We start from the raw sequence: 14,978 nt of genomic DNA, 5'->3' as shown, positions 1-14,978 counted from the left end.
AATACTAATTGTAAGAAGAAATTCCGGATTTGCTTGTAAAACGACAACGCTTTGCTATATTCCGTATACCGCGCCTCCAGAACCCTCTTCGGAAGCGGCAGTTCGAGCGGCGAAGAGAAGGTGGAAGTGCTTAGACGAGTGCCATCCTGTGCACGTGCACGTTAGGGCACCGCTACGAGCAGAAGGCGTGATTCGGCTAAGTATTGGGCGGCTAGTCCTCTTTTTCTGTTTTCCCCTGCGCATTTGCGCTTTTCACCGTGTTGATAACGCTCGCAGAGAGATTGTAACTGTAAAGTGATGTCTACGCAGTCTCCCGGCCAGGGGCGCTCCCCCTGGTCGGCTTTCATTACTCCTCAAGATCTACCTCTGGAAGCGTTCCAACGATCTGGCGTTCCAAACATTTCTGTGGCGCTAGTGCCCAAGGATGGCGGATTTATTAAAATGAATAACCCTGGGACTGTTCGAGCTGCTCTCCAGGCAGCCTCTACCCTGTATGACTCAATCACAGAAGTGAGGCAGTTTGGGCGCGGCGGGATACTGTGCCGATCTCCAGATCTCAATTGCGTGAAGGATCTGCTTAAATGCAATTCATTTGGATCGCTTCAGGTGAGCAGCTTTATCCCTACTCATCTTGCATGCACAAAGGGATTAGTCCGAGGAGTAGACTCTTCTTTAACTCCAGCTGAGACCCTCGACCTTCTTTCGGCGGCTGGTGTGGTAGCGGTGTATCGTTGCAGCCGGGAGGTTAATAATACGCGGGTACCAACAGAGTCGGTGATTGCCACATTTGCGGGAACTTCATGCCCGTCAGAGATAAAAGCATGGCCATTGATCTTCCGTGTGGATCCTCTTAAATCTAAGCCACTGCAGTGCACTAATTGCTGGCGATATGGTCACAGTGCTCGTGGTTGTAAGTCCTCCGTGCGGTGTTCCAAATGTGGCGATGGTCATCATTCGTCATCTTGTTCACAACAAAACGATAAATGCTGCCTTTGCGGTGGAGCCCACGCTGCAAACTCCTTGGAGTGTCCATCTCGAAAACAGGAGCTGCAAATTCTAGAGGTAATAGATAGAAAACGCTGTTCGCGTCGTGACGCTTTAACAGAGGTTAAGGAACGATTACACGGTTATGCAGGTGTATCAGCCCGATCAGGTGTGCCTCTGGATGCATCAATCTCAAAGGCGATAATGACTGCAGTGGAATCATCAATGACTAAAATGGTCGACCGAATAGTTTCTACTGTCACAGAGTGTTTTTCTAACGTTCTGGCAGTTCAGCTAACGCAAGCCCTGCAATCAGGAACAGCCCCTTTCATAGCAAATATGCCCTCTGAAAGCTCTCAACCGCTTGAAAGCACTGCTGTTGCTTCGCCTAACAGGGCTGCTCCTCCAGATGACGATGAAAGCATTAATGACGCAGAGATGGTAGAATCAGATGTAAGAATTTTAAAACGGTGTGGGTCTCCCATGTCCAATCATTCTTCTCTGCGGTCCCAACCAAAATCAAAGAAACATCAGCATACATTAAAGCCAAAGGATAATATTTTGGGGCAGGCAGTTGCGGCTGCCAATATTCCACAATCATAGGGGCACTAAGAGTTATCCAGTGGAACTGTCGTTCAATTCTAACAGCTTCAACAGATTTAGTTTACATTTCTTCTCAATATAATCCACATATAATTATTTTGCAAGAAACTTGGCTAACAGCTGAAAAGCATTTCTATTTACAAAATTATAATTCATTCAGACAAGATCGCCAATCAAAAGGAGGAGGTTTAATTATATTTGTCTGTACAAAATTCTGTCACAGGGCTAGGATTTCTTTCAAGTTATCTTCTATATATTGTGAGTTATTGGCCCTAGAATTTGAAATTCCAGGGCACTGTCCGTTTTCATTAGTGAATGCTTATTTCCCTAGCGGTGTACAAGATACAAAACCTCTAGATCTGCTATTAGTTAATTGTCGAAACTCAGTTCTTCTGGCTGGTGATTTTAATTCGCATCATGTGTCATGGGGCTACAAGACAGATAGTTGTGGCAAGCGTCTTTGGGATTGGGTAACAAATAATAATTTTTCCTGTAGAAATTCGGGTTCGGCCACTTTTATAAGAAAACACAGTCAATCTGTGTTAGATTTAACTTTTACCTCTCCCAGTCTCTTCGTTAATAATTGGTCAACACTTGATTGTGGCACCTCTAGTGACCACATACCGATTGCGTTTGAGGTTAATCACCCTGTAACTCCAGCGACTTCTCAGTTGAGGTCATTTATCAACTATAATAACTTTCAGTCAACGTTACGCTCTAATCTTGAATCATTGACTAACACGGATAACGAACAAAAATCAAAACGCTTATGCTCGGTGATTAAGGATTGCCGTAAGAAGTCTGAGATCTTGGTACGGAGCTCAAAGGTGAATACTTCAGCTGTTTGGTGGAATGCTGATTGTTCCCGAGATTACAGACGTAGAAAGGCGGCATGGAAAAAGCTTCTCCACAACCAGTGCCCGAAAAACTGGCAGGATTACAAGTTCATTGCAGCTACATTTAAACGTACAGTTGCAAAAGCGAAGGACGAGTATGATGCAAAGCATTTTGATTTCCTCTCTAAATCAGGCAATCGAACTGCACTTTTTGGTTTTTTACGCTCGCGGAAAAAGATTCCGCAAGCACAAAATCTACATTCCTTTATTTTGACTCCCCATGAAGCAATAGACACAATTGAAAAAATTGCCAAAGGACTGGAGAAACGTTTCTCCTCTGCACTACCTTCGGGCTCGATATCTGTAATGCCAATGGAACCTGTTAATTATGATCCTCAAATTTCCGTTTCTGAGCTTACTCCAATAGTTATGAGATTACCAGCCGCTGCTCCCGGTCCTGATAAAGTAACTTCAAAAATGTTAAAAATTCTTTTCGACGAGTCACCTCAGACGTTATTAGAGCTAGTAAATTATTCCATTAAACATGCTTGGATACACCCAGAATGGAAACTTGCCAAAATAATTCCTTTACTTAAGAATAAAGGCGGTGCCTTGTCTATTGATAATATAAGACCAATTGCATTAACATCAAACATTGTAAAATTAATTGAAAGAGTCATACTTATACGTGTTTCGGAATTCATGAATAAAGAAAATATCCTCAGTCCTTGCCAAATTGGTTTCCGTCAAAAGTGTTCCATCTGGAATGCGCATGCTGATCTCGAGAGTCGAGTTCTTCTAGCGCGGCGCCAAAAAATGCACGCTGCCTTGATAACGCTAGATATAGCCAAGGCCTATGATAGCGTTGAGCATAGCATTCTATTGCAAAAATTAAAATCTCTTCAGTTTCCACATTATTTAGTAGCCTGGATATCCGAATTCCTACAAAACCGAGAGTTTTACTGTGCATTAAATGGCGTCCATTCTGGCAGATATAAGCAAGCCAGGGGAGTGCCGCAAGGAGCAGTCCTTTCACCAGTCCTTTTCAATATACTACTCAGCTCAATACCTGTTAATCATGACGTTCGCACTTACGTATATGCTGATGATATTGCGTTTTTTTTGCAACTGCATCGGATATTCAATCCCTTTATCTCCACTTGCAAACGTACCTAAACTCTATTGAGAATTGGTTGTGTGGCTTGCATCTCACATTAAATGTCAACAAAAGCGCAGTCCTCGTATTTAATATAAAAGATTCTGTAAGTCTGTCTGTAATGTATCAGCAACAAATAATACCACAGGTTAAATCATTAAAGTATTTAGGGGTCACTTATGATGATAATCTTTCATGGCAGCCCCACATTAACCATATTGCTACGAAAGGGGCTCGGGCCGTGGGCATGTTGCGCCGAATTAGTCGTCCCAGGTCTGGAATGCGGAGAGATGTCCTTTTAATGATTTATGTTATGTATGTGCGTCCAATTTTAGAGTTCGGTTCAGTCTTGTTTTCTGGATCAGCAGCTTATAAAATTCGACCGCTTGTTCTTTTGGAGCGAGAAGCGCTTCGTTTGTGTATGGGACTTCCAAAATTTGTTGCCAACAATGTGCTCTACCTTGAAGCCCGGATTCCACCCTTGATATATAGATTACAAATTCTAACCGTTCAGACGTACTTAAGGATATATGAATCAGAGTTTCACCGATCTATGTCTATTTTTTGCTGTCAACCGACCTCCTTTTTCGGTGTCCATTGGTCTAAATTTCACACCCCGCAGGTTGTTATGGTCAAAAATTTGCTGGACCCCTTAAATGTTTCCCTTCCTAGTATTCTACCCATACAAACCATCGGTTCATCTATTAAAATTGTCTTTGACGACATATTCCCGAATAATGCTAAAAACTTATCATCCGTTATTCTAAACGGATTATTAGAAGATTATTTAAGAAGTCTTTCTGCTAGTTTAGTTGTAGCTACTGACGCATCTCAAAGTAATGAAAAGGCGGGAGTGGGTATATATTGTCCACATTTAGACTGGTCTTTTTCTGTCCGGCTTCCGGACTTCACCCCAATTTTTGAGGCGGAGTTTCTGGCGGTGGTACTCGCTCTACGTAAATTAGACTCCTCTTTTTCTAAAGTGGCAGTAATTTCCGACTCTCTATCATTGTGTTCATCTCTCTCTTCGTCGGAGGATTCTGCAATAGTAAAAACCTTTGTCTCCCTGATCCCAAAACATTTGAAAATTGTACATATGGTATGGGTACCAGGCCACAGCAATGTGGATTTAAATGAATATGCTGACAATTTAGCAAAAGAGTCCCTTAATGGCCCCGTATTATCTATCCTTCCGGCGACCGCGTACATCACCGCAGCGAGGTTTCAAAGAAACGTTCTATTAAATATGAAAAACGGACATCTTTTAAGATCTGAGGACTACCTGCATCTAAATTATTCTTGGAATAGAAAATTATGTCATTCACGGCAACTTGAGATTTCACTAACAAGGCTGCGATGCCGCATCCCACCTTTAAATTTCTATCTTCACAGGTCTGGTTTGGCAATGTCTCCCGTCTGCGCATTTTGCGGTGAACAAGAAACATTAGATCACTTTTTATTGTTTTGCCGCCGCTTTACTACGCTGAGAAAACAGTTGATGGAAAGGCCATTGCAACAGCTTGGCCTTAGTTTAAGCAGCCCGACATTGTTATCATTTGGCGCCACCATCCTTGGGCACAGTCACAGGTCTATTTTTACCGCCATGCAAAATTTTTTACTGCACTCAAATCGTTTTCCTTGCTAAATATTAAAACATCACTTGTCCTACAAATATAGTGTCAATCTCCCGTGAGTGTGACCACTTTTCATATTATATTTCACTTATTTCCCATTTTGTTTCGTTTCCTCTACCCCTCAAATTATTATTAATATATATATATATTTCTTTTTATGCAAGTATATTAAAAAAAAAAATTCTTTGCTAACCCAATTCTTGGCCGATCCCCCTCTGTGGGTATGTGCCATAAGTTATTTGGACAACAACAACAACAACAACATAGCTGCTTGGTACGCCTGCCTTTGCGAGTGATGGCGTTACGTCGGCCATACCGCTGACTGCTTTAGCAGGCTGCCATTCCCCCTTCCCCCCAATCCCACTAAGGCTCTCGCCGAAAACGTGGTTGCTAACTCCTAAATCTCTCGCGAGTCATTTGCCCCTTAGGCGACAGCAGTCTGCGTTGCATTACAGGTCTCTGTGAGCAAGAGGCTTGCACGCGACGCATGTGACTGTCCCGGCCTACCTGATTGCCTTCGTTTCAGCTGATTGTGAAAGTTACCTGGCTCCGAAGAATAGCCCACCCTACTCCGCCTCCCTCTGCATCATGTAAGCAGTGAACCATTTTGTAGGTGTTATGCTGTTCACAATGCCTGCATTTAGCGCTAGAGTTTTGCAGTCAAAGATTTTTTGAACAAATGGCATACCATGTTTATACCGCCTTTCAAAACACAAAGACACATAGCTTTTACGAAAGTGAGGTTATGCTGAAAATATTTGGCAACTTGGGAGAGCGAAAGTTATTAATTGTGGTTTCCGGTAGAGTTATCTGGTGTTACTGCTCGCCCTTTTTTCTTGAGCGATTCGTCCTTTCTTGGTGCCGTAATGGGATATAGCTGTGCCCTTTTTAAACGTTAGTCGAGGTTCTTGTCTGATTATAAGCAAATGCCCCTCAAATTGTTGTGAATACTTTATGGCTCGTTTAAGGTGAAATCTTTTGACAATAGTATATTATCGTGTTATTTAAATATGTTTAGTGAGTGCGATGCTGATAATCCAAATAGCAGGCATTTTGCAGACTTGCTGGCCAAATTTCCATGAGGCTTTTTGTTGTAGCCGCGGCGAGCGAAGCAGAGGCAGAGCGACTAAGCAACATGTTTATTCGGCATGCTGGGCAGTACAGATTAAGAGACCCGCACGAGCGATCTGCGCGCTGACTTTTTAACAAGTCCACGCTCCCCCTCACGGCGTTGCCATTCACACACGTCACAGCATCACGTGACACTACATACCAATCGCGCACAATGCGATCACATGATACGTCATTCCCTTTTCCCCTAACTGTTTTACACCAGCTCTATGGGGTATAACGATCAGGAGGCTTCCGAGAACGAGCACTGCGCCGAAGAGGTGGCGTGTCCGGAGGTGGCGCATGCTCCCGGAGCGGTGGTGCAGGCAGCGTGGACCTTGCAGGCGAACTGGCGTTCTGTCCCCGCAACGTAGATGCTTGGGCAGGCTGTGGTGCTGAGGAATCCTGTGGCTCAGACGTATCTAAGGAAGGGGTCTTAGTAGACGACTCTTCCGTTACAGAATCAGGCATTGAACTAGGCACAGAAGGATACACAGTTGGCCCGGATTCAACACTTTGAAACGAACACGGACGTAGGTTGTCAGCGTGCACAAACCTCTGTTCCTGCCCTATTCTAACATTGTAGGTGGATGCACTGCACCGCTGTTCTATAACGCCTCGCAACCACTTCGATTCCCCAGGACGTAGTCCTTGGACGAGCACATGGTCGCCTTCCTCAAATGATCTCCATGACCGCCCTCTCTCGTTAGCCTTCTCTTTCGTCTGGTAGAACCTGTCGTCCATACGTTTTTCCAAGTTCGGTTGGAGAAAGGTCAGGCGTGTGCGCGGCTTCCATGACAAACGATTCCGCGGGTGTCAGCCCCGTGGTTGCGGTTGGTGTGTTTCGGTACGTGAACAGAAATTGGTCAACCCGATGTTGCAAGGTTTTCTTGATCCCTGTTCTCTCGTCGAGAACCTGTCGCAAAAGGTCCCACTTAATGGTCTGTACGTACCGCTCTGCGCTTCCATTTGATGCGGGGTGGTACGGTGGCGTCCTGGTATGCCGCACCCCATTCCTGCGGAGAAAGTCTGCGAAATTCTTGGTACAGAACTGTGGACCATTGTCGGTAACTACTTCTTCTGGCAGGCCGTAGGATGCAAAGACACTCCGCAGCTTTTCAATGGTCTTCTCGGTAGAGGTGGATGGCATGACGAACACTTCTGTCTACTTGGAATGCACATCCACTAGGACTAGGAGCCACTGGTTATCAGTAAAAGCAAAGTCCAGATGGATTCTTTGCCATCTGCGAGTTGGCCAACCCCAAGTTATCAGTGGAATACGTGGCGGAGCATTTTGTGTTAACTGACATGTGTCACAGCTTTTCACAATCTGCTCAATGTCCTTCGTGAGCTGAGGCCACCACACAAAGCTACGGGCGAGCATTTTCATGCGCGTCATCCCGGGGTGTCCTTCGTGCAAAAGATGCAACACCTGTTTGCGCAACCCACGAGGTATAATCACTCGATTTCCCCATGTAACACACTGCTGATCTACAGATAGCTCATGTCGACGAATTAAATAAGGTATTAACTCATCATCTTTAACATGCGGCGGCCAACCACTCATAGTATAACACAGCACTTTCGACAATACTCTGTCAGTTCGAGTGCACTTCTGAATTTCAACAGCAGACAATGGCACTTCATCAACAACTGAAAAGAAATGTGCATAATCCGAGACATCATTGCGATTTGCAAGAGGTAACCTTGAAAAACCGTCAGCATTTCCAACCTCTCGACCTTTGCGGTAAACCCAACAATAATCGTACGCTGCAAGCAGTAAAGCCCAGCGCTGCATGCGGGCTGCTGTCATCACTGGTACGGGCTTACCATGAGCGAGCAAGCCTACCAATGGCTGATGGTCGGAGTAAATCTCAAAGCGATGCCCGAACAGATATTTGTGGAACTTTTTCAGCCCAAAAACAACAGCCAAGGCTTCTTTTTCGATGTGGGCATACCCCTGCTCTGCTTTACTTAACGTTCTGGAAGCATAGGCAATTGGCCTTTCGTCGCTTCCAATCTTATGAAAAAGAATGGCTCCTACGCTGTAAGCCGAAGCGTCGCACACTAGTCCTATCAGCTTTTTCTGGTCGTAGTATGTCAGCACATTGCTTTGTGTCAACCAGCTCTTACTTTCTTGAAACGCTTGCTCAGCTTCCTGTGACCACTGAAATCCCTTTTCTTTTTTTAGAGCATTATACAGAGGCTTAAGCTTAGCTGACATGTTCGGTACAAACTTCCCGTAGAAGTTAATCAAGCCCAGGTAAGCACGCAACTGTGCCGCATCTTTTGGACTTGGTGCCTCTTTTATCGCTTTCACCTTTTCATCTGATGGCCGAACGCCCTTGTCGTCCAGAATGTGGCCTAGGTAAGAGACAGATGTCTGAAAGAATTTACACTCTTTTTTTTTCAATCGCATGCCCCTTTCTAGAAAACGTGCCAACACCCTTTCCACTCGATGAAAACATTCGTCAAATGTTGAACCTGCGATAAGCACATCATCCAAGTAGCAGCTTACCCGCTCAAGCCCTTTTAACACATCATCCATGACAGACTGAAAAATAGCAGGTGCACTTGTGATGCCATAGGGCAAGCGCATGTACTTGAAAAGCCCCAGGTGTGTATTGACAACCACCATTGATTGTGCCTCCGGATGCAGTTCCAGCTGTTGGTACGCTGTCGACAAATCAAGCACTGTGAAATACTTGCATCCTGACAACTTTGCAAACAAATCTTCCATCACGGGAAGTGGATAATGGTCAGTTCGCAGGCACGGATTCAATGTAACCTTGAAGTCCCCACACACTCTGACTTTGTTGTTCGCCTTAGGCACAACAACTACGGGCGTCGCCCAGTCGCTTTTCTGTACAGGGACTAACACTCCCCTGTTCACAAGAGACTGCAATTCAAGTGACACGGTTTCCCTCAAAGAAAATGGCACCTGTCGCGCTTTGCAAAATACGGTGTTGCTCCCCTCCTTCAAAACCAGCCTGACTGGACTACCTTTGATCAGCCCCAGAGTGGGCTCGAACACCTTTGCGTACTTCTCAAGTAGCGCCGCAACTTTGTCTAAACACACGCCATGCACACTTGACCAGTCTAGCTTAAGAGCCTCCAGCCAGTCACGCCCTAGCAACGCAATGTCGCTATTGTTGTCGGTTTTAACGACAATGAGCGGAAGTTGCTTGCACTGACCATTATGTTCGACTGGAACCTTCAACTTCCCTGTGACTGTTAGCGGCGACGCACCGTATGTCCTCAGCTTTATGTGGCAAGGCTCTTTAGGTAGACTGGGCCACAATTTCCTGTATAGCGTTTCTGGCACAATGGAAACAGACGCACCCGTGTCTATTTGCATGTTAACATCCTTCTTGGCTACCTTGAGACAGATTTCATAATGCCCTGGGCGTTCTGCACAAGAATAGACATTGTACAACAACACTTGGCCACAATCCGCGTCCTCCACAGCTACCGAATTAGCCGCGTCTCTAGACTTGAACTTGCACATTTTCGCCAAGTGTCCGTAACGCTTGCATGCACGACAACGATACTTGCGAAATTTGCAGTTCGATGCTTCGTGCGCTGAGCCACACCGAAAACAGACCGGCGATTCAGACACTCGGTCCCTTGCTAGTCCTGCACCGGTTGAACGCTGCTGCTGGCGCTTCCCACCGCCTGGATTATGACGTACGGCGTCGACTGTATCTTGCGTCCCGGTCGGTTGAAATTCCCGACTTTCCTTCCGCGCTAGCTCGATGCTTTTCGCAACGTCGCAGGCGTCCGAAAACGTCAACTTGCTTCTCTTCAGCAACTCTGCTTGCGTTGCGCTGTCGCAGAGGCCCACTACAAAGCGGTCTCGAAGAGCCTCATCGAGGAATTCCCCGAATTCGCATGAAGCTGCCAAACGCCTCAACTCCACTGCATATGCTGCTATGGACTCTCCCTGATGCTGGTACCGCCGATTAAACTTGAATCGTTCTGCGATGACCATGGGCTTTGGGGTGAAATGACTTCCCAGCACTTCTACGAGTTCCGCATAAGTCTTGTCCTCTGGCGTTTTAGGCTCTAGCAAAGTCTTCAGCGTCTTGTAAGCCCTCTTGCCTATTGCCGTAATAAACATCGAGACCTTGAGGTCGTCGCTCACCTGGGAGGCCTTCAGGAAGTTCTCGAACCTTTCCACGTAGGACCCAAAATCCTCGTCTCCGTCCTCGACGAACTGGTCGAAACTTCCAAGCGTTGCCATCCCTGTGCCTCGCCCAAACGCTCTCCACGAACGCCGGTGCTTCCACGCCCGCCGCGATGAGTTTCACGCAGTACAGCAGGATCACGAACGCCGCGATGCGTTTTACGTAGTCCAGCGGGATCACGAACGCCGCGATGCGTTTTACGTAGTCCAGCGGGATCCCATCCTCGTCGCCAATTATGTTGTAGCCGCGGCGAGCAAAGCAGAGGCAGAGCGACTAAGCAACACTTTTTAAGCAATAGCTATTCCAATCAAGAAGTTTTCCCAATCAATTTCTTGCGCCTCCTACAATGACCACCGTGAATCATAGCAACCAGGTTCCGCTGGTGGAATAAATGTGCTCCTTTGCCTCATACAGCTCAAATTGTGAGTGCATGTAAATAGCTCTGCGAATGTTCAGTGCTATAACATACTGTGTCTTCTATTTCTTTCTACACATGCCTAATATAAAAAAGGTACTATATTTCACTAATCTCCTTATGATCCCTCGAAACCCAGCCTGAAAAGGTTAACATTCAAGAAGTGAGCTGTTAGTTCCAACGGCAATTTTGAGGTGCTGATAATTGTGTAAATGCGGCTGTCATTTATAATATGGCACTTATGTTCGCAGAAGAATAAAACGCTTTTCGAGGGCAGTGACTATAGTGAAATCTACACTGATGCTATTTTCCGTTTTATTACGCACAGCATAGTAACAATGAATCTGAGGGGAGGAGACAGTCATAAAGACTTACACATTGCGTAAATAGAAGCAATAATTTGAATAAGTGGTTTGAGTGAGGAAAAGTGGTAAATCTTTCTCGGCGGTTTAGAAAATGGGCGGGTACCCCTGCCAAGGTTTAACTATTTGTTCTAATTATTGCTGGAAGGCGTGTTAAGGATTCCATGTGCCACGGCTTATACAAGAGCAGGCTAATGTAAAACTTGTTTATTTGTGTCAGCTTTGTTTTGGACTCCTTGTCATAGTACGTTTAGGATGAAAGGTTACAAAACAGTGCTTACGTATCTGCAGAACGGCGACTAACGATGGGGCACTTTACAGGATAAGAGGAAATGTTGATTTAGCTTCCAGCGATCGTGGCAATATGTGCGATGCACAAGACGGTGGGTAGTCTCTGAAACAGCACATTATTTTTTTACCTATAATGTTTTGGGTTGTGTGCATTCTCCTATAGACTACTCTGCCTTTTGTATTCTTCTGTATTGCAAAACAAATAAATCCTTCTAGGAAGTGTTTTGCCGTTATGGCTTTACATAGGACACGAACGTCGGTGACGCCACTCTAAACATGTTTTTGCGTCTCTGTGCGTGTCTGTGTTGGATTGACGAGGGCTCGGAAGGGCCGCCACGTGTTGCGGCTCGACATTTGCCTCGCTGCCGTGTTGCAATAGTACACCCAGTTGGAGTCAGCGACTTCGACCGCGAACTCTGCTGCCTGCCGGGTGAGATCCGCAATGCGAATTTTGAGCTTCGTGTTGTGTTTTTGACGCTTCCAGCGTTGCGTGAGGCCACGACGTGCTTCCCAGAGATGCAGGAGGTGGTTCTCCACGTCCGTAACGCTCTCTGTGAGTTGCATTTGTTTCTCATCGGAGTGAATGTGCGCCATTATTGACTGAGACCAGGTCTTGTAGGCCTGGTCTGTGATGTTCGTGTTAGTTTCAGTTGGGAAACTTTGGCGACAGGTAGTCCAATCGGGTATGTGGGCCTTTCTTGCGGGGCGCTACACAAAGCCATGCACTCATTCCAAGGAAACGCAATGCAGTTGATAGTGGCGCTATGCGATCGCTACCTGTGCACAATTCAGGAACCCCGCGGATCGGCCTAATCCCATGCAGGCAGGAAAAACTCAGAGTTCGATAACCCATTCCGGCTCCACGATCTGCGGGCTAGTCTGGAAAAATGAAGAAGGGCACTGCGCCGGGCAGGAACAAGGTCACCGTAAAACGTCTGGCGAAACCCCCTGACACGGCGCACCAGTGCCTTTTTTAATATATCAATGCAATTTAGACGGGAGAAACCCCCCTTCCCACTGAATGGAAAACGGCTCTGGTCATGCTTATTAAAAAGCCGGGAAACCAGTCGCCACGGTCAGCCTCCAACCCATCTCTCTCACCTCGTGTGGGGGCAAATTGATGGAGGCGATGGTGGGGTATCGGCTGTCTGAGCACCTTGAACGACACAACACTTTCGCGGACACCATGTTCGGAATTTGCCCGCACGGATCGGCACAGGATGTCCTGCCCCAACTCGACCGCAAAATACTGAACCCCGTCACATGCACAAGAAACGACAAAATTGTCCTTGCCCTGAATCTCATAGGGGCATTCGACAATGTAACAGACACGAGGTCGCACTAATGAACTTAAGTTAAACCCATTGTAGTACGAACACTTTCAACTACATAAACAATTTCTCACACGCAGACTGTCTTATATCTGAATACAGGATTAGGAACAAGGACCTTTTTTGCTCGGCACGAGGGGCGCTCCAACAGACGCAGTGCTGTCCCCTCTGCTATTTAACGTTGCAATGATGCGCTTACCTGCTCTGTTGCGTGTAGTCGAAGGTGTGCTGCAAGCGATGTACGCCGAAGACATCACCCTTTGGGCCACGCAAGGTTATCAGGGGGACATGGAGACCAGCCTGCAAATGGCTGCTAGCATAGTGGACCGCTATGCCCACGGCTGTGGTATCCAATGTTCACAACAGAAACCTGAATTCGTGCATCTGCGCCCCTCACGCTCATGCTCCCGACTCAAATCAATCTCTCCTTGCAAAGTTGTTCCATTCAAGAATCTTAAGAAACCAGAGTTCTGGAACTCTTTATACACAGCCAGCGACGATGCGACACAATACTCGCCAAGCTCAGGCAAGTTCAAACCAGGTGGGCCGCATGGCCCGCCTGGTTTCCAACAAGCGCGGTGGGTTACGATGCAAGGCCACCTTGCGGCTGGCGAACGCATTCGTGACCAGTCGAATCTTGTATTCGACTCCCTACCTCCACCTGCGGAAACAGGAGGAGGATACTCTCGAAGTTATCCTCCGTAAAATCATGAAACGAGCACTGGACCTCCTGGTCTCCACCTCTACCAGCCGTCTGATGGCGCTGGATCTGAAAAATACTTTCAAGGAGCTTTGAGACGCCCACCTCACAAATCAGTACACGCGTCTGACAAAGACAGAGTTGGGCCGCCGTCTTCTTGCCCGACTTCACATCCAACACACCCAACTCACAGAGGAGAGATATCCCATTCCCAAAAAATGGAGACCAGCCCTCCATGTGCGGCCTCTCCCCGTCAACGTGTCCAAAGAGGACCATAATGCTCGGTGCCAGGCGCAGGTGCAAGACTTGGACCGCGATTATGGAATCAAACCAGGAGGTTTGCTGCGTGGACGTCTCCGTCCCAAACCCTAGGGGTCGGTACACAGCCGCGGTCATCCGCAAGGGCAAAACATTACATGGCCTTACGTTCAAGGCCGTCACCAACCCACACAGAAGAGGTTGGCATCGCCCTCGCAGCCTCTGACTCCTCCTCCAAATACATAATAACCGACTCGCGAGGGGCTTGTCGGAACGTCCAACAAGGCATCTACCAGAATTGTAGTCGAGATTCGTATCCTGCGTACCGATCTCGTTTGGGCTCCAGGTCACCAAGGCCTCCAAGGTAATGAGGCAGCCGACGCTGCCACGCGCGCGCTCTGTCTCCTGGCACCTCTCACGGGACCCGACGCGGACCAGGATTGTGATTTCAGCCCAGCTTACAAATTTTACGAAATGTTTGATTATTGCAGATCCACGCCCCAATCTCTTCCCACCCCGTGAAAAGGGCTGGGTAAGGCTAACGAACGGGTACTCTCGCGCCTGCTCACCAATACAATGTTGTGCTCGGCTAATCTAAAACATTTTGATTCGTTAATTCGACGTGCTGTGCTCGCACTGTGAGGAGGTGTCTGACACCTACCATATGGTGTGGGCCTGCCAAAAGCAGCCCATCTTTGCCCCCTATCCCCAACCCCACTTGAGAGAACTGGGAGGCGATCCTGTCAGGCTGCTGCACCCTAGAGGCTCAAAAGGTCTTAATGCAGCGTGCCCGGGCTGCGGCAAGCGCCAATGGAGTGCCTGTCTAGGCATCCCACCGAGTGTATATGCCTCTCTGTAATATAATAAATGTTTTCACTACCAGCACCACCTAAACATGCACACTTTGCTGTAGTAGACATTGAAAAAGCTTGGCGTGCACTGTCAGGGGCGGAACATTTTCACCGAATAAAAGCTCATTTATTTCTTTTTTGTTTTGGTCGGGTTTATGGGATTTGGTGTTCTAAAGCTACTAGGCTTTGAGACGTGCCGTAGTGGAGGGCTCCGAAACTTTTGACTACCTTGGGTTGTTTAATGCGCACTGCATCGCGAA

The 14,978-nt window shown here is 46.9% G+C and overlaps 1 protein-coding gene and 1 pseudogene across 1 annotated transcript; both read right to left on the bottom strand.

Annotated features, from left to right (window-relative positions):
• LOC146188431 (uncharacterized) overlaps nt 1-14,978 on the bottom strand; it is a 130,669-nt pseudogene that overhangs the window by 4,772 nt on the left and 110,919 nt on the right.
• On the bottom strand, nt 8,795-10,748 carry LOC146188432 (uncharacterized). Its single transcript, XM_084603409.1, has 2 exons — nt 9,758-10,748; nt 8,795-8,807 (listed from the first exon to the last, which is right to left on the bottom strand). The coding sequence occupies exons 1-2, from the start codon at nt 10,564-10,566 to the stop codon at nt 8,795-8,797; spliced, it is 822 nt and encodes a 273-aa protein (XP_084459535.1). The 5' UTR covers nt 10,567-10,748.

The sequence above is a fragment of the Amblyomma maculatum genome, chromosome 5, assembly GCF_055883805.1.
Source record: "Amblyomma maculatum isolate TAMU_Amacu chromosome 5, ASM5588380v1, whole genome shotgun sequence".
NCBI lineage: Eukaryota > Metazoa > Arthropoda > Arachnida > Ixodida > Ixodidae > Amblyomma > Amblyomma maculatum.
Note: the sequence above shows the minus strand (reverse complement) of the source record. Positions and strands in the feature narration are given on the sequence as shown.